Raw genomic sequence first — 16,587 nt, 5'->3', positions numbered from 1 at the left:
CTACCCATTACGATCTCCAAACACATAGCTTCCATACAGTCTTTCAGACTGGCAGCCTCGGTAAACAAATCCACCAACCAAAGGACCATTACTGAATGGCTTGAATTCTAAAAGTGATGGCTCACTTTCTGGAAAGAAATAAACACAACATTAGATCAAATGAAATATTTTTATGAAATAAAAGTAACACAGGCTCAGTAATATTATTATGGTAATTTACGTTAAATTTGAAATGTGTTCCATGATGAAATGTGTTCCATGATGAATACTTGTTATAGATATTTAATAAATATAATTGTCTGTGGCTAAAATAGTATGACATATAAAGAGCTTCCCTGTGCAGCTTATTGAAATGGGGATGCTCTGCAATGCTTGTTGTTAAAATTGCCACACATACCAAATTTTCAATAAAATTAGAATCTGAGTATTTTGGAAATCATGGTTATTTACTTAAGAACTAAAGTATTTTATTTTATTTTTTTTTAGTTTTTTAGTTTTTGAACTAAAATATTTTAAAAAATAATAATTTTGGGGCACCTGGATGGCTCAGTAGTTGAGCACCTGACTTTGGCTCAGAGTATGATCATAGGGTCCTGGGGGCCAGTCCCACACTGGGCTCCCTCAGCCTATGTCTCTGCCTCTCTCTCTGTCTCTCATGAATAAATAAATAAAATCTTAAAAAAATAATAATTGTTTTAATATTGATTTTTTGGTAGAAATGCTTCTGCATATGTTTAGTAAATTAAGCCAGACCTCTGTCAAGTCATATAAAATGTTTGAAAGTTCATATTTTAATGAAAATAAAAGTATAGTACATAAAAGTTCTTTGAACCACATTTGTATATTTTAAAATATCATCACTCAAGTAATATCTTCATTTAAACCATTTTAATAGTTTTGTTTATAGAGTTGTATGATTAACAATGTTATTGCAGCCATTCTTTTTAATTACATGTGTGTAGTCAAATATCTCAATCTTTCCACGCATGTCATTATATACTTGAATACATTTACACTAATTGCAATGGAAAAGATTGAAAGCCAGTTGCAAATTAATCTGAAAATTTATTATGTGCTTCATGTCAATAAGTCAGTATCAATAGGCAGTATTTTAGGCAAAAGCTTTTGTGGGAAGATGGTAATTTTGAGTAATTCTCCTTTCCCACGTGGTTATGGTGACTGTATTTTAAAAAGTAGAAAAGATTAAGTTTTAACTAGTTCACTGAAAGGCAGCATAACTGAATGGTGAAGGTCATGACCTCTGTAATGAGTCATCCTGGGTTCAAATCCAGGCCTTGCCACTTTGTGTTGTATGATAATTAGCCTCTCTGTGTCTCAGGTCCCTCATCTGTACAATGTGGCCAATAGCAGGACTCACTACACAGAGTTGTTTGGTGAATGCAATGGGTCAAGTTTATAAAGTTACTAGGGGGCTGGCATGTAGTAAGTCCTGTGGATGTGGTTATTTTGTTTTCTGCTTTATTGAAGTCAAGATGACAAAGAAAGTTGTAAAGTATTTAAAGTGTGCATCATGGCGATTTGATATATGTGTTTGCTGTGAGAGGACTCTGCGGATGTGTTTTGAAAACATAAATGTAACGTTATCAATAGTGTAGCCAGTTTCTGCTGAACCCCAATGAATGTGATCGAGAATTTAGTTTAATCTACAAATATAGCCAAAATTCCATCAAACCAGTGACTCATAAGATTTTTTTTCAAACCACATCATTCTTTGGTTTGGCTTTCAGAAGATGCACACACACACACACACACACACACACACACACACAAATACCTGAAAAAAAATTAAGTAAAATAACTGAATACCACTGAGCTAACACAGCTGCTTCATTCCTGGCGCTAAATAAATATCTGCATTGAATGAGTAAATAGAAGGAGCATTCAATTTAATAATCCTAATCTACTGTGTTCTCTGAATCATAATAATCTATATATTGCTTCCTCCAAAAGAAGTAAATAGGAAAACACCGAAAAATATTAAGCTTTTTGGCCTTCATTATGCAACTTGATTTTGTATATATATCTCTAAAACTCTTTAGGAACACCTGGGTGGCTCAGTGGTTGAGCATCTGCCTTTGGCTCCAGGCATGATCCCAGGTCAGAGGTCGATTCCCACATCAGGCTCTCTGCAAGAAGCCAGGTTCTCCCTCTATGTCTCTGCCTCTCTGTCTGTGTCTCTCATGAATAAATAAATAAAATCTTAAAAATAAAAATAATGTCTAAACATCCCATTTTCATGACATGGGTAAATAACAAGTCTATTAGGTTGTTTTCTCTAAAATAGCACCTTAAAAATTACATTCTTATTTGAAACACATAATTTTTCTAATTGCTGAGACTAGCATATTGGGTATTGAAAAAGTTCTTACCTTTAACTTGTTTTTTCCTCTGTATATAAGATGTGAAGACAAGTTCTCCTTCATGTATCAAATAAAGAGAACTTATTCATTTTGACTCTCAGATGAGCAAAATATAAACAGCTAATTTTTTAAGATCCATTAAATTTTTGGACCTACAGAGCTCACTTCAACCCATGGGAAAGGTAATTCCCCAAACTGAACTCTTGGGGCTTGTAAGTGTCACTGGACCTTTAGACTTGTGCAATTTAATCCCTTACCACTGTTAGGTCAGTGTTTTTATGCTTTCCCAAATTTTGCAGAAATCCTTTTCTCTTCAGTTAATATAGTAAAATAAAACAAAGCCCAAACTGAAGCCAAATCAACGAATTATGCTCTACTTACCATAATCTTTCCCTTTTATTATCTGTAGGATTCTGGCAGATGATCTGTTCTTTCCATTGGAGTCTGAACAAAGTATTGTTAAATTGATGTTTATATCAGTGGGGTGTCGATCCACAGCACATCTGCATAACACATGGGGGACATCCATGAATTCCTACCAGGGTTTTTTTCTAAACTCATACTGGAGATTCCTGACTTAGGAACCCTATTGTGGACTGGCAAGAACCTTGTAAGCTATTTCATTTGGATCCTCAACAGAAACATTCAGATTTTTTGTTTACTCTGCTGAAGCTAAATGACCTCTGGAGAATATTTCCTTATTTCCCTTGGTATCTCCCTCTAATATGAATGTGCACTGTGACTTAAAACATTTGTTGGTTTGTTATGAGGTATGAGAACCAGCAGCAGCAGCAGCAATTCACAGTTGCAACACACAAATCAGAATTAGTTTTGGCATTAGTTTTGTGTTTTTTACATGGGATTGCTATATTCTAAAGCTCAAGCTGCTCTAGCAAAGGAAAGAAAGTGAGCACTACAATTTAGAGAATAAAATAAAGCTGGTCCTCATGACCACTGCACTCTTCTACACTGACTTTGTTTTCATCTCACCTGCAATCTGGAGCTAGAATATTTCTATGACGTAAGCCATTGACTGTGAACTCCATGAGCACAGGGACCACTTCCAGCTTCTTTATCACTGTATTTTTGTTACCTAATTCAAACCCAGGAACATAAAACGGGTTCAATATTTGTTGGATGTTTAAGTTCATGAGGGAATGGGCATGTGAAGCTTGGGTTGGGGAAAAAATTAAGCTGTATAATATAATTTTTGAAGTTCTCACAAATGTGGAAAATAGTGTTAAATTGTTTTCAGGTTTCTCAACTTTGACATTATTGACATTTTGAGCCAGATAATTCTTTGAGCAGGGGACTGGAAGGTGGAGGAGAGGGGAGGTTCTGTAAGGAACACTAGGATGTTTAGCAGCACCTTTGGCCTCCAGCCACTAGATGTCAGTAGCCGAACCCCTCCAAAAATGTTTTTAGACCCTGCCAAATGTTCACTGGAGGCAAAATCAGGCCATTGGGAATCACTGTTTTAGATCAACAAAATACATTAATGACTTGACAACCAAACCAAACCATTTTGGGGCTATTAAATAAAATAGAAAAAAAAAAAAAAAAAAAAAACAACCTGAGAGTAAGTTCTGGATCTTAAAAGACGTTAAGAGTCATATGTAGCAATCATCTCAACAGTAACAACTACAAAACAAAAACTGTTACATCCAAATGATCCCATTCATAATAGGGAAACTATAAGCCTGACCTGCCAAAGATGAGTTAGTTGTTCTGTGGCAACAGTCCCTTTATTGTCCTCTTTAATTCAATGATTCACAGAGTACAATGCCTGGCAGGGAACATGACACAGACATGATGTGACTTAAGGTGGAATTAAATCCATACGGGGGGGCAGCCTGGGTGGCTCAGCGGTTTAGCACCTGCCTTCAGCCCAGGGTCTGATCCTGGAGACCCCGGATCGAGTCCCATGTCAGGCTCCCTGCATGGAGCCTGCTTCTCCCTTGCCTGTGTCTCTGCCTCTCTCTCTCTCTCTCTCTCTCTGTGTGTGTGTCTCTCATGAATAAAAAAATAAAATCTTAAAAAAAAGAAAAGAAAATATATAAAAAAAATAAATCCATACAGGGGGAGAAATTTTCCCTGTATTGTCTTTCTTGTAAAGATGGAGAAACCGAGACAAAAGAAGGTCTGACCTCTTTCTATCCAGAAAAGAGTAAATCTAGAAGAAAAGGCCAGGTCTCCCGAAGGTGGGGAAGCCATCAGTCCTAGCTCAGGATGAATATTATGGCCACTGTGAACCACCTGGCCCTTCTAACCTTTACTTTCTTATGGAAAAAAAGAGGTCAGACAGTGAAGCTTCTCTGTATGATACCATGTGGTGGGTACATGTCATTATGTATCTTTCCAAATCCATAGAGTGTACAACCTCCAGGCAGCCCTAAGGTAAACTCTGGACTTTGGGTGATAACGAAGTGTCAGTGTAGGTTCATCCATTGTAACAATGTCCCACTCCAGTGGTAGATGTTGCAAATGGGGAGGCTATGCCTGCGTGGGGGCCAGGTGGTCTATGGGAAATATCTAGGCCTTCTGTTCAATGCCAGCTACCACAGAGTCCTGCTGAGGGGCATAAATGAGATAATGGGGTAAGATACTTAGTACAGTACTCTGCACCCAAGTGCTTAATACAAGCCAGTTTTACTTTTAGCCAATAATTGTTTTAGTTTCCTTTCTGCTTTATTAAATCTTTCTCTGCTTGAAATACTCTTGGAGGGAGGCACGACTTCCCTTTAGCCCGCTGCTGCCAGCAGGTAAGACTCCACAGCACAGGCATCCCGCCACTTGCAAGACCTGTCAAGCGCCTCACCCTGTGTTTTTGCAGTGAGGGTCCAGGACCCCCGGGAAGGTTGCATGAAAACCCCAGTGAGATTGTGGTGACTCAGGCAGCTTCACTTCAAAGTGCTGCTTTGCGGTGGTATCTGTGAGTTCTGAGCTATAGGAATGGAATGTGACAGTTTCCTCCACATCCTGAACCCACCTTAAGTATTCCCTGTCGCACAGATTTTAAGATCTGCTGAGATGCCAAAAAGGAAATGAACTGTAGACTTGGACTTTGATGGAGGGGAGATGAAGGGCATGAGGGATTATAAAAATAAAAAGTTTGAGAAATACTCACCTTGCACATAGTGAACACTCAATAAACATTAAATAGCAATAATAACCTAGCCAGTAAATGAATGAATATGGCCAAATATCCCATAGTATGAATAAGAGACCACAGATTGAATCAAGCTTTCATCATAGAATTGCTATATTATGCTTCATAGCATTTTTAAGTGTACCCCAAATTTCTCACTCTATATACATCTTAGTATTCCTTTCTTTATAGTTCATTATAGTAAACAGTCCATATGAATTACTTTAGTATTTACCATTTTTTTAAGTGAAAATATGTTAACATTGGGCTCAACTCCTTACAAACTGACACTGATCATCATATATTAAGTGAAACTATGATAAGAACTATAATTTATTTAAAACTACCAGGTGTGTCAGGCCCTTTGTGCTTTACTTCTAGGTTTGTATTAAATCATTATAGCACCCTTACAAGATAGCTATTACCACCTCCAGTTAATGTATATGGAAATGGGGCACTTCTTGGTTTTGGCTCAGGGAGGGATGGAACCCCACGTGGGGCTCAGTGCTCAGTGTGGAATCTGTTTAAGATTCTCCCTTGACCTCTGCCCCTCCTCTCCTCTCTCTCAAATAAATAAATAAATGTTTTTAAAAACTAAACTTAAAAAATTACTGTGTATGGAAAATTTCATTTAGAAGGGTTTTTTTTTTTTAATTTTTATTTATTTATGATAGTTACAGAGAGAGAGAGAGGCAGAGACACAGGCAGAGAGAGAAGCAGGCTCCATGCACCGGGAGCCTGACGTGGGATTCGATCCTGGGTCTCCAGGATCGCGCCCTGGGCCAAAGGCAGGCGCCAAACCGCTGCGCCACCCAGGGATCCCCATTTAGAAGGGTTTAAGGAGAAAATTTAAAAGGTCTGTTATCTCTCTCAGTTTGAACAACTGAAGTCTTCATTACACGAGTCCAACAGTGTTGATCTAATAACACTCTAGAACCTTATGGCAATTTTTCTCCATGAATGTGTTCCTTTACATATGTCTACTCTGTCTCCTCAATCTGCTTCACACATTAATAGAAGAAAGAGTGTTCAGATAATGAGCTGGTGATTTTGGAGGCGCAGCCTTGGATGCCACCCATGGATGCTCCTCTTTCTTCTCCCAGTTCCCGAGGCCCGGCCTGTCTTTATGGCAGGCAAGAGGACGAGATTGCTTCTCACCTGCCTGGATCATGCAGGCCGTGTGCAAACACTTCTGGGGGCTGGTTGGTGCTGTTGAAATGCGGATTGCTCCTCGGTATGGAGTAAGGCACATTGCACATATCCGTGTCCACGTCCAGTCGGAGCACTGAACCTGTGAAATCACTGAGAAATTGTAGGACAACGTTCAGTGTGTTCTGCTTCCGTTATGTACTTCACCTAAACCGAAATGTGGGGAGTTGCTCTATGGTCAAAAGAATTCCCTCCCTCGAGACCGAAGTATTAATGCTACATCTTCCATATTGCGGGAAATGGAAGCAGGGGGAGTCTGGTTTCAGACAAGCGGCACACCGAGACGCAGCCCTCGGGGCCAGGCTGCAGCACCCTTACTGAGCCGCATCTTGCAGCTGCTCCACAGCCTTAGCCCATGCACGCAGGGTGGCAGCCCAAGGGCGCGGGGGCTGTGTGTATCTGGGGGCGCAGTGTAAACCTGGCCCCGGATAATGCACTTTACAACTCTGGCTACGAGGCCTTCCCAAAATACCCTCCAGCATACGACTGAATTCTTCTTCTCTACTTTACAAATGCACTCATAACCAAAGTTAAATATTTAACCAAGGCCACCTAATTCAAAGATAGGTTTTGTTTGTTTGGTTTGTTTCTTTCCCCAAAGACATTTCTTGACTGACTGGCTCTGACCCCTTTTCCCTGGCTGACTCTTAATATTTTAACATCATGGGGAGGGGAGGGGTGGTTTTTTTTTTTTTTTTTTTTTTTTTTTTTTTTTTTTTTTTACCTTAACCCATCCATTTCTTCCATATCATCCAGCGTGATCATTCCGTCACCAAGAATGACGTATAAAAAGCCCTCCGGGCCAAAGAGCAGTTGCCCTCCTAGATGCTTCCGGTGGAGTTCTGCGACTTCAAGAAATACTCTGGCTGTTCTCAAATCAACTTGATGGGGATTTTTTCTACATTGTGATGAGGAAGCAACACCATAATTGTTAAAGATGGAACATGAGCCCACCAGAAAGTAAATGGTACACAAATAGGGGAGCAGACACTTGGCATGTAAATTAGGAAACATACACTTGAAATGGATCTAATAAAAATTACCGATAAATGACATTATTTTTTGTTTCAGAAGTAGCATGTAGGCTGAAAGAGCATTGAGTGCCAAAGCTACCATTTCTCTCAATTCTCCTTAAGTACACATGTGCGGTTTTCAGCAAGATGGGGATTGTGGTTTAATTACTGTCACCTTCACGTCTAAAATAATTAGGAAGAGATCATGAGAAAATACGGTTGAAGAATATTTATGCCGCAGGGCATTTTAGTGATACCTGGATACTGTGTATTCCACAACTCGAAGAATGTGGTCATGAGGCCCGATAGCCCACCGTTCTTGGTTGGTGGTATAAGACACATACAGCTTTCCATTTTTCTTGTAATTGGGATGGAATGCAAGGCTTAGCAGACCTCTTTCATCTCCTCCCTGCAGTCAAATGAAAAACAAAGAATTGTGAAGTTAATTATGTTCTTTATTGTGTTTCAACTGGAACCCCAAAAGAGTCTTTCTTTCTTTCTTCTGGATAATCTTTGCCCAAACTCTTTTCTTCCTGGGCTACTGCACAAAAAAGGATTATAAAACATTTCACTTTGTAGCACTCCTTAAGGGTTAGAACAGGACAATTGTCTTGTGTGGTTATCTGTGCACAAGACCCTTACACCACTTTTGTCAAGTGATTTGTGTATGCAATCTTGGGAAGCTAGGAAGACAAATTTAAGTGCTGTGAAGAATTCTTTGCTGGGTTACTAGGTTGCTTGTAGTTCATAGAATACAAATAAAAAGGTTCATAATCAGCAGTCACTTCTAATCCAAGTCTCCCAAACCTAAAACACAGTGTGGGCTGCCAACTCCCACTGTCTTGGCAATATGTTTAGAAAACAGTTAAATTGCTTGTGTAATATGTAAACCTTTGTTTTACCCTGGAGGCATCTACATCAGTTGTCACAACGGTGGTGGTCTGTTCATCATAACTAGGTAATAAGCAGCCTTGGCCCATCTACATAGGAATGAGGTATTTTTACGTGTGTCTTTCACAGCATAGAGCTTTCTTTATAGAAGGATGGAGAAATAGGAGGAGAGCTAAAAACCAGGGCTGGCACGGGGGTGAGAGAAATACCAGAGAGGAAAGGGGACACTAGGAAATAAAAGAAAGATTCCCAAACAACTTTCTTTGTTATTGTATGAATGTCAAGGATTGTATACATTAGGCATGCCAAATGCTGTAACAATTAAAACATCATCATGTTCTTAAACAGAAAGGCATTTTATCTTTATTTTCTGCTAACTCAGCTAGATGAAACTCAATATGGTTGTAGCATTTGTTTTATCCCACAAGTAGTCTAAGAATTTCTATCATGAAATTAAAGTATCTGAAATTATCCAGATCAGAGACTAAAAGTTCAAATTCTAGTGAATCAGGGAGCGCTTTCTCTGTAGTCTGAGGAATTATCCAAACTGGTGAAAAACGTGACATGGAAACTGTATGAAGCAACTGCTGCTAGTACATCACTTTGCCCAGGGGATTTCATTACACACCACATCTCCTGTGGCCAACAGCTGGAACTTACCCTCAGAAGTCTTACAGGAGGGCAATAATCTCCAAACCCTGCGACTTCCTCACAGGGTATACTCAGTAATGGAAGCACCCTTATGCTCTTCTCTCCCCAGAAGAGCATGCATTACTACCAAAGCAAAGAGCTGTGCGTGGTTTGGATTCTATATGGATTGAAGAGTTTGAAGTTTTAGGCGTAAAAGCTCACTTTAAGTAAACATCGTTTGATTTATCTCTTGGATTAGATAAAAACTGCTTCAGATATATGCCATACAAAGTGGAAACAACCAAATTTTAAGAGTGTATAAATACTAAAGTGGATGCAAATCTCCCAGTACTACTACCAAAGCATTATTCAAACGTCAAAAAAGTCAACCTCTCCATTTGTATGTCATAATATGCATAGTATGAATTTCAATCAAAACAATCTCATTGATGGGTATAGATCTAATGACTATGATTAATGAAAAATGAACCTCTATTTTTCAGGTCATTTTATAGTGATTTTAATATTGATTGGATGTTATTTTTTTATATCTTCATTAAACAAGTATCTTATCTTATGAGACAATGAAAGCTGGAATGCATAACTAAGGACTGCTTGCAGAAAAGCACATTTAAACCTCTTTGGCGAATGGATAAGAAAGCTGGGGGGTGGGATTTAGTTTGTGATTAATTCCTCTTCCGAATGTATTTCACTTTAAAAGCTGTGAGTGCAGGGTAAGTACTTTATGCCTACTTCACAAATATTTGTGTTCCACTATAAGAAGCTTTTGCTTAAAGTAGTTCTTTTGTAGTTTTTAAGCAAATCATCTGAAATAGAATTTGAGTTGGAGAGCAACATGGCTTAAAACTGTGCTAACTGCTTCTCAGGAATTAGGAACGTAGAATTCATGCACTGTAGAAAGATGGGGAAAGATATTTAAATGAATCCACAAGTGACAGAAGACAATTATTCACTTTAGAGATTCACCTATCCAATGAATGAATTTTGGGGCATCAGTGGCATTTATTGAAGTGCCAAATATGGAAACAGAATGAGATATTTGGATGACAAGAAAATAAATTTAAAACACAATTTTAAAAAGCCCATAATTCTGAAATTTTTAGCTTGTACGTTTTGTTTAATTGTTACATATGATTTCACATTTTTAAACTTAACTTCCAGGTACAAGGTAGTGATCTGGTTGGCTTAGATATAGGACTAATGACTCTTAAGTTATTCCTGAGAAATACTTTCATAACTATATTGATAAAAAATGTAATGTATTATATAAATATGCTAGAGTGTCTTTCAAAATTGGCTTTGTAAACTACATGGTATAACATGACTCAGGGGTTGAGAAGGGGGGATATACCACCAATGTCAGGAGTATCTATAGACTCACATTTAGCTTGAATTGGGTCTTCAGAGTTACATTGTCTATTTGAAGTATATGACTGACGAATCATGATTTACCTCTCAAATGCAAACCCATCTTTGAGGTGTGGGCCATTTTTCAAGATCTATATGGAGAAATATGTTGATTGAGCTTAAAGGTTTAATTTTGGAGCAGCATCTATTAGAGGCTACAATACCAGAAACACTGTCAGACATTTGAGGCCTTCAGGGCTCTCTGGCTGCTTCAACTAGTCTTCACCAGAAAACTGCCCAGCCTGAAATCTTGAGCATTGGTGCCTAGAGGCATGGCAGGCCAACAGAAACCAGCTTTCCAGGCTCAGGGGAAAGCCCTGCACTAATGTTATTGACTCTTCTTCTTCTCTACCCTTTCCCCTCAATTATGTGTAGCTTTATGGAATGAAAATCATGGATTCCTTCCAGAAATGTCAAATTATCAAATTGTTTCTAGTGAGCATCTGGGGAGAATGAATCTCTAGTGATTAGTTTAGCCAAGCTGGCAAAAATGGGAAAAAACAATTAATAGAATGGCAAATGGAAAAGTCATGGTCCAGGGAACCATTCCTTTCAAAAAGATATTAACTTCTAACATTATACTTTTGGAAACATTAACTAATGTCCAAAATGCTTATCCTGACTTATGTGAAAAACAGTGATTTATCAAAACATTCATATTATACTCTGTAATTCATTATTAATACTGAATCCTTGATGTGCATATTATGCTTCTGAGAATGTATGTATGGTAGAGATGGGCAACAGGTAATTTACAAATAATGCGTTAGGGTTTCCTCAGTTTGAGAGTAATGCTTTTTTTTTTTTTTTTTTAAGTTTACTGACTGAAATGTCACCCAGGCATCATAAGGCCACCTACCACAGGACCCTTTCTTCCCTTTGCTCAGCTTTCTCAAACTGCATCAACTTCTGGGCAGTGCCATGCCAAGCTCAAATGATTTTTAAAAATCAAGTAGTTGAACGATTTGAAAATAATGTCCCTGTAGACTTTAAATTGACCCATGTTTCAGAGTAAACCATAAAACCCTCCTAGAGACTTTAAATAATTAATTAACTGCCATTCTAGTTATCATTCAGCTTTCAGGAGTAATTTCACATGGTCAACAGAAAAGAAACAAAAGCCCCAAAGAAAGAGTATTGATGACTTCGATGTGAATACAAGATCAGATTCTGTCCTTTAGTTTTGGGACCAACTCTTCCCTGAGGAACACATCAAAGTTCTAACCAACTGACCAAAAATATTCTTCTTTGAAGACAATGGAGGGATCCATTAGAAAAAGAGACATAATAGTAAAATGATTATATAATATACATGATATATAATACATAGAATATTTATATTATATATATAATTATTCTTTTTAAGATAAATTGTAGGCATAATCATTCATTATAATTTTTAAGGAAAATACTCTCTTCATACTTCCAATGTAGTTAGTTAATTTTTTTCTGATTTCAATCTTTAAAATGTGCTTTAATTTTTTTCAGGGAATGCTGACTTCTATATTTTACCAGACAAGACTGGGCAGCCCTGAACGAGAAGCATCATTTCTCTCTCTCTTTTTTTTTTTTAAAGATTTTATTTATTTATTCATGAGAGACACAGAGAGGCAGAGACAGGCAGAGGGAGAAGCAGGCTCCTCACAGAGACCCCGATGTGGGACTTGATCCCGGGACTCTGGGATCACGTCCTGAACCAAAGGCAGACACCCAACTGCTGAGCCACCCAAGCATCCCATCGTTTCTCATTTCTACACAGTTTTTCTTAGTGACCCTTTGCAAATGACTAACTTCAAGTTTGGAGTCTACAGAATGGCCTTACGGTATTGAGAAAGCAATGAAATGTAAATTAAACTAATGCAGTGCTAAGCTCAAGATGTACCTTGTTATATATAGTGTTCATAAAAAAAAGTTTGTATTTGACATTCACTCAACAAATATTTATTAAATACCTACTATGTGTTAGGCATTATGCTTTGTACCAGGGATAAGACAAAACAATTGGTAAGAACCAATCTCTATCCTTCAGAAGCTAATAGTATATATGAAAACAAATAACAAAGTCAGATAACATAGTAAGTTTTTAGTTGTTTCACTCATCATACTTTGTGCTGCTGATTTTTGGGTGCGAGGTTGGGAGAGAGTTAAACGTTGCTACATGGTTAGATAGACAAGTGCATGGCCCAAAAAACAAGTAGTAAACGGAATTTATATTCTGGGAAATTTTGGACACACAGGCTAATTAGCATATTAGCACCCAAAGTTTCTCCACTCTAAAACTTGGTAAGAAAAAAGCTTGGTTTTATGAAATCTAAATTACATGAAGAATATTAGGTAGAGTTTCTGCGAACAGTAAGATCATCTTCCAGTTTATTTTATGCATAGGACACAGATATGAATCAAGACCTTGAGTCGAATTGGTGTTCTCTTAATAAGGAAGGAGTTTCTGACAATTAATATAAGAAGAGAATGGTGATATTTTTAAAATTTTCTATAAAAAATATACTTTTTTTTAGGAGGCAGGTTTCCCTTATTGTCATTCATGTATCTACAGTTTGTTGTCACACACCAGGAAAGGAACAAGAGAACTTGGAAATCAATGTGGGCTCCTCCTCATGCAAAAAACATTGCTTCTCTTAGACTAGAAATTTTTGCTATTCAGAAATGAGAAATAGGTTTGTCTGAGAATTGTTAGTTCAAAGACAATACCAGATGTATTCATTTTTTGTTGTTGCTGTAAAAAAATTACCACTAAGTGGCTTGAAACAACACAAATCTATTATCTTAAAATCTGTAGGTTAGCATCCAACATGGGTCTCACTGGGCTAAAATAAATGTGTCAGTAGGGCTGTGTTTCTCTCTGGAGGCTCTAGAGGATAATCCATTTCCTCTTCCTGTCCAGCTTCTTAGAAGCCATCTGGCTTGGTTTTGTCCTCCTCCCTCTGTCTTCAAAGCCAGTAATGGGGATGAATCCTCCTATGGCACCACTCAGACCTCCTCTGCTTTTTCTTCCACTTTTAAGAATTTATGATGCCACTGGCCTACCCAGATAATCCAGGATAATCTCCCTAGGTGTGGTCTAGCAATTCAACACCATTGCAACCTTAATTCCCCTTTGCTATGCAAAGTAACATATTCTAGGGATTAGAATGAGGACATCTTTTGGAGAGGGACATTATTCTGCCTACTACATGGATATTTTAATCTGTTTTTAAAAAAGAATCAAAAGAATTTATGACCTGAGCCGTCTTGGCCATGCCCTACTGGGAGCATCCTGAAAGAGGAGACAAGTGAAGTTCATCTATAAATTCACAGAGAGATACTTAAGGGAAGCTTTGTCACAGCAAGCACTCTTTTACTGTCAGTGATGAAAGGGCAACCACCACCCTTCAAAATGAAGTAAGAACACCTTTCAGAATTGAGGAGGAGGAGAAAGAGAAGACTGTCAGGTAACATATGGACATACATGAACTCAATCATGAGCAATACTACTGTGTCAATCACAGGATGCAAAGAAGGCAAAAATTAAATGTAGACAAACCACTTCTACTAACTAGAGGATTTTAAGCTCACTATACCTGTATTACTTTGTTTTGTTCATAAGTTTCGAAACATCCTATAGAGCATTAATTTCTTCACAACTCCTGGGAAAAATGAGAAGCAATGCTTTTCAGTAGTTCCAAAAGTGTAACTTGGTCTCAGAAGGAGTCAATTCCCTGAGGATCCTGGGTTAGTTTATGGGAGGGCCTGCATCATTTGGTTCTATGGTATAATGAAAAATATATTTGTGGTCTTTGTCCTGGGTTCCTGGCTTGGAGCTCCTAAAACCCCTGGAATTTCCTGAGTGACAGGAGTATCTTTTGTTATTCACAATAAACCCCTGTCAACCTTACCTGAGTCTTGGCAGACTTGGCAGTCACTTGAAGTGACTCTTGGCAGGCCCCTGGAGAGCTTCAGAATGAGGGCTGATAGCCAGAGGAACCAAAAAATGTGATTTGTGGATTGTAACTTTGAACCCCCACCCCTGCCAATCTCCAGGGAAGGAAGAGAAACAGAAAGTTGAGTTCAATTATCAGTGCATAGGATTTAACCAGTCACATCTAATGAGTTAATCAGTCAAACATAATAAAGCCTCCCTAAAACCCCTAAACAACAGAGTTTAGACAGCCTCATGGTTGGTTAACATAATAAGGTGCTGGGAGGGTGGTGTGAAGCTCCACGTCCCCTTCCCCCATACCTTGCCAGATGCATCAATTCCATCTGGCTATTCTTGAGTTGTAGACTTAATAATAAACCAGTAATTGTAATTAAAGCAATTTCCTGAGTTCTGTGGGGTTTATGGGAGGCTTACGGGAACCCCTGAATTTGTAGTCACCTGAGTAGAAATGTGGGCAGCCTGGGCACCCTCTGTGCAACTGGTCCCAGAAGTGGAGGCAGTCTTGTGGTACTGAGTCTTGTGGTACTGAGCCCTTAATCAGCAATCTCTAGGCTAACTCTGGCTAGTTAGCATCAGAGCTGAAATTGATGGACACCCAGTTGGTGTTGGACACAACTGGCTGGTGTGAGAAAAAAAACTCTCTCCCCTGCTGTCAGAAAATACTCCAGAAAAAAATCTGAGAGGTTTATTAGCCCATCCTCCTTCCTGGGGAGAAGGAGAGCTTGATCAACTCTATCAAAGAAACTGAAGTTAAAGAGTACTTGGGAAAAATTTGGTAGTTTTCCTGTCATACATATCTTACTTGGAAATTAACATTTTTATAAATTAAAAGAAATTAACATTTTATTATCCACTCTTTTGGCTTTTCTTACCTTTATTATTCTCTGAGAATGAAACAAGCCAGAATATAGTGAGGGCCAATTATAATAGTACTTGTTTTCTTCTTGTTAAAATTGCCTCTATTTTTCCAGGTTTGGCTTTTCTTTTAGATACATCTTTAACTTACTCCAATTATTCTCTTCATTTCTTGATAACTGAATGCTCTTCAAAGCACTGTCTTGTCTCTTCAAGGCCTCATTTTTGCCTAATTATATTCACCCACTCTTCTAGTTCTTCAAGAACCTATATACAATTTTCAAATTCTTGCAGTACCCAAGCTCACCTCTACCACACTCCCCTGACAAAGAGATCTGTCCTGCTTCAAAGGAAGTTGGAGAGCTGTTGCTGGACACCCAACAATTCGGAATTTTTAGGAAGTATTTTATGAAGTGTATGATTTCTGTTATGTAGCAATTGGTCCATGTCAAATCTGTGTTTAGGACTCTACATTTTATCTTCTGATGCAAATGCAAAAACAGACTTGAAAAGTACAAATGGCAGCTATTGTGGATGAAAATCACTAGACCTCTAGCTTCCCTCAACAATTCTCTTCTCCACTCTTTTTAAACATAAGCCATATAGATCAGTCATGCTGGGTTTAAGTTATGACCTACACAGAATAAAGTTATTAGAAGTGGTTCTTTTCTAGAAATCCAGCTTCCCAGTTGCTCCTTATCCCAAATACTAATGTTCTCTTGATAATTCACATGTATGGGGAAAAACATAAACATACTCATTTACATACTTAAAAACTATTATGGCCATAATAGTACATGTATATATATATATTTGATTTATTTTCCATAAACTTTCTATTTGTCAGATGGAATGAAATCTCATATTTCTATCTTCCCCTAAGCTTTTTACCTATTTGAACTGTGGTTTTTGATATAGTATGGCATATTAGATAGTGGACTGACTTGGACCTTTTCCTTTGTCCAGGCAGTGTTGAGCTGCCATAGAACCTGTAATAGATGCTGCGCAAGGAATCCAGTATGATACCAGGGAATGGCTTGAACACTGGGGACTATTTGTTTCAAAATGTGTCAAAGGATAGTAATATCTGTGATA

At 38.1% G+C, this 16,587-nt stretch overlaps 1 protein-coding gene across 5 annotated transcripts in view; it reads right to left on the bottom strand.

Moving 5' to 3' along the window:
- The window catches only part of HHIP (hedgehog interacting protein), a 93,551-nt gene that overhangs the window by 28,376 nt on the left and 48,588 nt on the right, over nt 1-16,587 (bottom strand). For all 5 annotated transcript variants that reach the window (XM_072773437.1, XM_072773433.1, XM_072773434.1 and 2 more), the window contains exons 5-9: nt 8,009-8,160; nt 7,463-7,636; nt 6,688-6,831; nt 2,763-2,884; nt 5-128 (exon numbers count right to left, since the gene is read on the bottom strand). In XM_072773437.1, the coding sequence (XP_072629538.1) occupies nt 5-128; nt 2,763-2,884; nt 6,688-6,831; nt 7,463-7,636; nt 8,009-8,160 (716 nt within the window). The remainder of the gene's footprint in view (nt 1-4; nt 129-2,762; nt 2,885-6,687; nt 6,832-7,462; nt 7,637-8,008; nt 8,161-16,587) is intronic.

The sequence above is a fragment of the Canis lupus genome, chromosome 13 (assembly GCF_048164855.1).
Source record: "Canis lupus baileyi chromosome 13, mCanLup2.hap1, whole genome shotgun sequence".
NCBI classification, from domain to species: domain Eukaryota; kingdom Metazoa; phylum Chordata; class Mammalia; order Carnivora; family Canidae; genus Canis; species Canis lupus.
This window is presented reverse-complemented; position numbering and strand designations above follow the sequence as displayed.